We start from the raw sequence: 8756 nt of genomic DNA on the forward strand, positions 1-8756 counted from the left end.
TTGTTGTTTGTTGTTAGGTCCCATCGAATCATAGACGACTTGTAGTGACCCTATGAATGAAAGGCCTGTGTACTGTTGATGGAGTTTCCAGAGGCAAGCCATTTCGGAAGTGGATGCTACTCCTGCTTCCAAGCTTGTTGTAATTGGGAAGCTCCACCAAAAACTAATGGGTAACCATTATCACATCTGGCATATCAGCGATTTTAGAAAACTAATAGCGTTCATAACACTCCCATGCGTTAACCAGCTTTATGAATGACTGCACTTGACTCACTCACTTTCACTTGTTGAATAATCCTGTGGGTCAAGGATTCCTGATTCCTGCAGGGATCTAATGCAGGAGTCCACCAGCTCCAGGCCTGTTGTAAGTTCATCTTCAATGTCCTTTTGACCATCTGAAATGTAATATGTTTAAATGGTGAACCAACCCACTAACGTCAAGGTGTATCACAAAGTTCTAGATTATCACCTACTAATCAATAACATACTACACAAAGATAGCATTGCCATGATAGTCCCATTAAATATAAAACTAGTCGTTCACTATACAGCATTAATGTCAATGCTGAGCAATTCTATGTGTCCACAAAGCAAAAAAGAAAAGTTACTAAGAAATAGAACGTAATGCCCATGAGATCATGAACTGTCTTGACAATTTCATTTCTATTTTCCTTTCAAGGTGATGTCAGATTTGCTTGGACAAATCTCCTTCTAAAGCTCACAGGGAATGAAATCAATAGAGATACATGCAGAAGTGTTCTTCAAGAAGATGTACTTTTACAGTGCGTGTGAGGCACAATATGCATGAATAAATCACAGTGTACAAGGGCGATTTTATGTACATCAATTAACAAAAACTATGTACTTTACCTTGAGATTGCCAGTGGAACTGTTCTTCTGCTGAACTGTAAAAAAGAGAATACACAGGTATCATGCACTGATCAGATCAGGAAGGGCATCAATCTATACAACACGGTATATCAGGATAGTAATGGAGGCTCCCTGGCATTTTCGTTACTGGGAAAAAGACTCCCACTTAGATAAGATATATTAATTTACATTCATTTCATGTATATTACTTTTGATCCACTGACATTAACAATTGCAAAGAATTATTATTCAAGCAGACGCCCACTGTTTACAAGACTCAACCCGTTGCCTTTATTTTTAATAGGAACCTCTACGTGGCCATGACGATTGCTACAGTGGTCTCTAGTGTGTCAGGAAGTGTGAGGTTTGCACAAGATAGGACAGGGTTCATTCACATCTCTTGTCCATAGGGTTGCTATGAGTCGTACTCTACTTCACGGCACCTAACAACAACAACAAAACAACAACATGGACCCTGTGCTCAGCAGATCTATGTATAGATTTCTTGAGAATGATGACTTCAGTGTGAGATAGACACTAATTTACAAAGTTTCTAAATATGAGTAGCTCGTACATTGTACAGGCAAATGCCCCTTCCCTGCTGTCTCTGCACTATCAGTGCTGGGTGAGAAATGGAGTTCCTGGCTAGTGGTAGGCCTTGATTTGAGAATGATTTTTCTACACTTCTCTCATCATGTCTTTTCTTCTGATCAAGCAGCTTCCACAAATAGCTCGTTGGTGTCACTACAGCAAGTGGGTTTTCGACCTTTAATCTGTCCCTTAGAGATGACTTCTGAATACTTTAACAAGGGGAAGGGGAATTCTGGTAGAAATCAGTGTTCTGAAAAGCAGTGATTGCTGTAAATGGATTTAAAGGTAATCCCTTAAGAGACATATGTCTTTTATGGGGTACCTGGCTCCTGAGTGAATCCATTTTAGCAAACTAGGAAAAGGGTTGACAAAAATTACAGCAACAGCCAAAATTGATACAGGACGTCACATTTCAGATAAAGTCAGCAGCAATCACCAAAAAGATGGGATGAGCTAAAACAGTAATCTCTAATTACCAAGGTTGACATTCATAATACACATGTAACATCTTTCAAATATTGGAGTGGAGGTAGAATCATGTATTATTTCATGGAAGGCTACATTTACATAAAAACAATATTTACCCTTGTGCACTGATGTTCCAAGAAGGCAATAGCAATCATTAGTTTTCAAAGACATGAGTAGTAAAAAAAAAAAAAAAAAATGTTTTAAGAGTCATTCAGTGAGTCTTTTTCTGAAACTGGAGAAGAATCCATGCATGTTGTTTCTGGATCTCTCAATTGCTTTCCTGAATCTGAGTTGTTTGACGTATAATAAATTCATGTCTCCTAGGCCACATCGTACAGCCACAAAATCAGAAAGCCCAGTGGCTAGCCTGGGAACTGGAATTATGTACCCATCATGCTCTGGTGACTTAGTGGTGAGGAGTCTGTTACCAACCCAGAGGCAAGTGGTTCTAATGCACCAGCAGCTGTTCCACGTCACAAAGATGAGCAACCTCTATTACCTCTGAAAAACCGCAAGAGGACCAGCTAATGGGTCAGTTCTGACTCAAAGGTACACAACAACAATAACAGGTCTGATAATCTCTGTGCACAGCTAACTTGACACGTAAGAAGAGGCCCAGGATGTAGAAATTATCAAACATCATTACAATCACGTGCAAGCAAAATATTGCTGAAGATCATCCAGGCTAGACCAATACATGGGCAAAGAATTGCCAGAAGTTCAAGCTGGATTTGAAAGTTTAAGATCATGGCACCAGGGATATTATTGCTGAGGTCAGATGGACCCTGGTAGAAAATAGAGAATACCAGAAGAATGTTTGATTTTTATTGACTATGCAAAGGCATTGGACTATGGGAATCATTATAAAACTAGGGTGAACATCAAGAAGAATATGAATTCCCAAAGATCTAATCATGCTAATACAATTCTATACCTAGCCCAAGAAGCTTTTGTCTGAACAGATCAAAGAGAAACAGTACACTTTAAAATTTTTTAAAAAGCTGTGTTTCAGGGCTGTACCCTTTCTCCGTACCTATTCAATCTGAATGCTGAGTAAATAATTCAAGAAGCTGTACTCAATGAAGAAAAAAAAATGTGGCATCAGGATAGGAAGAAGACTCACTAACAAGCTGCATTATGGAGACGGCCTGACCTTGCTTGCTGAAGGTGGAGGGAACTCAAACTGGTTGCAGAAGATAAAAAATTACAGCCTTCAATATGGGTTACATGTTAAAATCAAGAAGACAAAAATCCCCACAACCAGGCTGAAAAGCAAAATCATGATGTGACGTCGAGTTGACTCGTAGCGACCCTATGCACAATAGTTCTGAACCCTGATCTCTCTTGGGCCAATTTCATTGTCTCTATGACACACCGACCCTCATTTACCTCTGTTCCTGTGTCAATTCATCTCAACTAGGATCTTCCTCTCGTGTGCTGTCCCTCTACCTTTCCAAGCATGACATCCTTCTTCAAGGACTATGCATGTGAGAAAAGCCTCAAAATCCTTGCCCCTGAAGAACTGCATGGCTTCACTCTCTTCACGTCAGACCTGTTAGCTCTCTTTGCAGTTCATGGTATGGATGTATGTTTAATACTCTTCTCCAGCACTACAACTCAAATGTATCAATTCTTCTGTCCTCTTTGATATAAGTCCAGATATTTGATGCATAAAAGGTATTCACCTTAGTCTTCAGACTTACATTTTTGCTCTTTAGCACTCTAGAGAGGTCCCTGATAGCAGGTTTTCTTAATTCATCTTTTGATTTCCTGACTGCTAGTGCCAGGAGTGTTGATTGTGGAACAAAGCAAGCTGAAAATGTTAACAATCTCAGTATCTTCTTCTATCATGATGCAGCCCAGTGGCCCAATGGTAACAGTCTTCATTCTCTTGATATTGAGCTTCAATCCACATTGCATAGTATAGTCCTTGATCCTCTGTAGCAAACACTTCAGGCTCTCCTCAGTTTTAGCAAGTAAGGCTGTGTTATCTGCATAAGACAAGTTGCTGATGATTCTTCCCACAATCCTGATACCATATTCCTCCTCATAAAGTCCGGTGTCCTGAATGATTTGTTCTTCATAAAGATTAAAATGTCATGGAGACAGGATGCATCCCTGATGCTCTCCTTTCCTGATTTTGAACCATGCAGCGGTTTATTCTTACAACTGTCTCCTGCTCCGAGTATAGGTTTCACATAAGCACAAACAAGTGTTCTGGGGTTCCCATTCTTCTCAAAGTTAGCCATAATTTGTTGTGAGCCACAGAGTCAAATGTCTTTGCATAGTCAATGAAATATAGTTAGACATTCCTGTGGTATTCTCTGCTTTCAGCCAAGATCCACTTAACATTTGGAATGATATTCCTACTGCCATGGCTTCTTCTAAACCCCATAAGTGCTTCTGGTAGCTTTCTGTCAATGCACTATTCCATTCATTTTTGGATGATCTTCCATTGGATTTTGCTTGTTTGTGATATCTATGATAATGTTTGATCATTTCCACACTCAGGTGGGTCACCTATATTTGAAATGGGATTAATACCCATCTCTTCTAGTCAGTTGCCCAGTTGGTCGTCCTCCAGATTTCTTGGCACAGCCTGGTGAGAACACTGAGGGCAGCATATGTTTGTTGAAATATATCAGATTGTTATTCCATCAATTCCTGGGGCCTCTGCTCTTCTCCCTCATCTGCTCCCTGCTCTTATCTCCGCAATCAATGCCCTTGACACCAGTATTCAAGAAATCAAAAGGCCTATGACTTTGGGAAAGTCTGATGTCAAGGATCTCGCCCAAGTACTAAGGAGCAATGTCAGCTTGAAGACTAAAGTGTGCCTGACTCAAGCCATGATATTTTTGAATCATTTATTATACATTTAAGAGCTGGACAATACTAAGGATGACTGAAGAAGAATTGACGCTTTTGAGGTGTGGTATTGCAGAAGAGTGCTTAATATCCCATAATTGCCAAAAGAACAACAACAAAAATATATGTGTTGGAGAAAGTGTGGCCAGAGTGTTCTTTACAGGCAAGGATGGTGACGCTTCATTTCACATATTTGGGGAATCTTGTTCTGAGGGGCTATTTCTTAGAAAGGGGCATCTTGTGTAGAAAGGTGGGGTCAGTGAATTAGAGGAAGACTCTCAATGACTTGGATTGACACAGTGACTTTAGCAATGGGCTCAATTATGTTAGATGATGAGGATGGTGTGGGGTAGGACAGGGTTCAATTCTATTGTTCATAGGGTCACTATGTGTCCCACTTGACAGCACAGAACAATATAACAGCAGCAACTCTGCACAAGATTGAATACTGTTCTCACTAATGATCCTTGTACATGTAGAGTGGATTGATATTCTTATTCTACTATATTTTAATCCAGGACAGATTCTCAAGGTGGGATGTCCAACATTCTTCCCCAACACAATTCTTTTTCAGTCTTCCTCACTCACTGTCCAACTTTCAGATGCATAAGAAGGAACTGGAAATACTATGGCTTGGATCAGGCACACCTTAGTCTTTGAAATGGCATCCTTGTTCTTCACTCCCTTAAAGAGGTCCTTGACAGCAGATTGCCTCAATGCAATACATCTTCTGATTTCTTGACTGGTGGTACTCTAAGTATCCACTGTAGATCTAACTAACAACTGTAATCTTTTCTTCATCAAGTGTGATGTTACCTATTGGTCCAGTGGTAAGGATTTTTTGTTCTTCATGTTGAGATCTATAACTAGAGGAAAATGCCCTGGATGAAGCCAACATAAATATGAAGGCAGCATTATTTTTGCTCCTCTTTTGAGATTCATCTGCTTACTAAAAGAATAGATAACTTTGTATGTAGGATAGTACATCACGCTACTTTATAATATTTATTTTTTTGTTCCTGTTCTTCAGAAGCATTTTCATTCTTGATGAAGCAGGAATGAGGAAAAAAATGCACTGTGTTACAACTGGAAAAATAGCATTGGAAGTTAACATATAAAGAGTCTATTGAGATAGAAGCAATTTTCTTTTGGGCAAAGAGCATTAGTCACTTCGATGGCTTCTCTGAGTCTTTTAGCACAGTTAAAATGCATTAAAAGTATGATTACCCAAATGAGAACTCCCAAGAGAAAGCTGGGTGAGATCTGATAGCATGCAAGCTGCCGCTCTGCTAGGGATTTCCACACAACTGTGTATTTCCAGCACTTGATTCCTTCTCGTAACAACTTCTCTAAGGTGAGTGTTTTTAAAAGCAAACAAAATAGTTATCTGCTAAACATAGATTATGCCTGTTTCACACATAGCGGAAATCTAGGAATTCCCCATAGTAAATGCTCATCCAATTACGTCATTCAACATTACATAAAAGAAAAGTCATTTCTGAAGCTGTTCTAACTCTGTTCTAAGTTGTGCTTTCATTGTTTTGGGACATAAACTTTGCTTTCATTACAAAAATGCTCTTTCTTTATATAGAAGTCATCTCCTGAGAATTCATTTAAGGAAAAAAAAATATGAATTCCATTTAGAGAGAGAGAGAGAGATTTAAATCCATCTATGATGACAATGAGTTTGTCATTTATAGGATCTAGAAGTCACAGATTACGTGAAAAGGATATTTACAACAAGCAGCATTTAATCTTTAATCAAGTCAAGCAAAGTGGTAGTAAAGAGCTTTTAAGATTACACAATAAAGGGCCTCGTCCTAAAGCTTACACAGAAATCCCAGACTACTTACTTGTGCTCCTGTGGAATTTGTGCAAAGACCAAGAGGCAATTGCTGGACACTGCAAAGGGATGTGGCATCATTTAAAAACAGAACAATGCATGTAGGATGTTTCTACCCTTTCAGTATGTTTATTCAATCTGTATACACAGAAAATAACCTGAGAAGATGGACTACATGAAAAAGAACATACAGATCTCAGTGCAGCATCAAGATACCAAGATCCTTACAACTGGACCAATCCATAACGTCACAATGAAAAAAGAAACTATTGAAGTTTCCAAGAATTTTGCTTTGATTGGCTACACAATCACCTCCCATGGAAGTGACACTTAAAGAATCATACTACATATTGCACTCGGCAAACTATCTGCAGAGTTCTCTTTAAAGTGTTAAAAAACAAAGATGTCCTGTAAGGATTAACATAAAACTGGCACAAGCCCTCCTTCTTTTCAATTGTCTCACACGTGAAATGCAAAAGCTATACAATACCACTCAGCTGGTCTAGTGCTAAGACTCTGTGCTGCAATCCCAAAGGCACACAGTTTGAACCTACCAGGTACTCTGAAGGAGAAGGATGGGCAATTTTCTACTGTGTAATTTACTGCCTCTGAAAACGTACCAGAAAGTCAGCTATGAGTCGGTTCTGACTTGATGGCAGACAGCAACAACAATGTATAATAAACTACGGAGCTCTCTCTGGTGACCTAGTGGTAAGAAGCTGTGCTTCAATCCTAAAGGTGCTTGGTTCAAACTCACCAGATGCTGCACAAGAAGAGGAGGGTAATCACCTCCAGCACTACTTACTGCCTCTGAAAACTCACTGGAGGGTCCTCTATGAATTGGCTTCCACTTGACAACAAACAACAATACCAACATAAGATGACTGTGATCAAAGACAAATTGATGTATTTGGATTATGGTGTTGGTGAAGGATATTAAGTATTATTGTTGTTATGTGCCATCGAGTTGCTTGTGACTCATACCATGAAGCACAAATCTATCTTGGAAGAAATGCAGCCAAAATGCTCCTTACAAGTTACAAAGAGTAGACTCCATCTCACCTACTGTGCGTAACATACATTGTTGTACATAGGGTTTTCGGAGGCCTGCTATTTCAGAAGTGGATGGCCAATCCTTCTTCCTAGTCTATCTTAATCTGAATGTTCAGATTTAGAGAAGTATCAGACAGACAAGCATTTTATAGAAAAGTGAAAGACATATCCCTTATTGTGGAGTTAACCATTTGTGTCAGTGTTGTCCCTCTCCTTGTCACATGTGTCTTTACCCACCTATTTCCCTGCTCCACCATGCACCAGGCAAGATACCCATCCACTTCTACCCACTCCCTTCAACATCCATCTCCCATCATCCTCCCCTTTGATCTGAAAGCTTATATCTGAAGCTTCCTTGGCTTCCGTGATTCCAAATATGTCGGATTTAGATAGTTTCTTATGATGTGACCAGTGTCTCTTAAGTTCAGTGGCAATGCTTCCGAGCGAAGGTAATGTGTCCTCTATAGCTGGTGTGTAGATAGGTTTTTTCCCTTGCCCCGAGGGCCGCAGGCTGTGGTTCTGGAGAAGAGTATTGAATGTACCATGGACTGCTAGGAAAACAGATTCATCATGGAAAGGGTCAAACCAGGCTGCTCCTTGGAGGCAAGGATTCTAAGGCTCCGTCTAACATATGTTGGACATATTGCAAGGAGGGACAGGTCCTTAGAGAGGGACATCACGCTTGGCAGGGTGGAGGGACGGCACCGGAGGGGAAGGCCTTCTATGAGGTGGATTGATTCAGTGACTGGGGTAACTGGGATGGGAGTGTCAGAGACAGTGTGATTGGCACAGGAAAGAGCAGAGTTTAAGGATATTGTACATAGAGTAGCAAGCGACTCGACAGCACATACCACCATCACCACCACCACCAACAACAACTGTGGGTAAGTTATCAAGAGAGGTCAATCCCTAGAAAAGAGCTTCATGCTTGGAAAAACAGAGGGTCGGTGAAAAGGAGAAAGGCTGCAATGAATCTGACTGGCACAGTTGAAGAAATGGGCTCCAAGTTAGCAATGCTTGTGAGGAAAGAGCAGGCGCTGACAGTGCTCTACTGTGCTGGTTTAGT

At 40.2% G+C, this 8756-nt stretch overlaps 1 protein-coding gene across 2 annotated transcripts in view; it reads right to left on the bottom strand.

Annotated features, from left to right (window-relative positions):
- Positions 1–8756, bottom strand: part of CTNND2 (catenin (cadherin-associated protein), delta 2) — a 1564764-nt gene that overhangs the window by 760629 nt on the left and 795379 nt on the right. For both annotated transcript variants that reach the window (XM_006893173.1, XM_006893172.1), the window contains 2 exons: positions 871–905; positions 279–395 (listed from right to left, as the gene is read on the bottom strand). Coding sequence is in view for 1 of the 2 variants with exons in the window: in XM_006893172.1 (XP_006893234.1) it covers positions 279–395; positions 871–905 (152 nt within the window). In the remaining variant the exon portion in view is untranslated. The remainder of the gene's footprint in view (positions 1–278; positions 396–870; positions 906–8756) is intronic.

This window comes from Elephantulus edwardii, unplaced genomic scaffold, assembly GCF_000299155.1.
Source record: "Elephantulus edwardii isolate Elephantulus edwardi_28Jun2011 unplaced genomic scaffold, EleEdw1.0 scaffold00125, whole genome shotgun sequence".
Taxonomy (NCBI): Eukaryota; Metazoa; Chordata; class Mammalia; order Macroscelidea; family Macroscelididae; genus Elephantulus; species Elephantulus edwardii.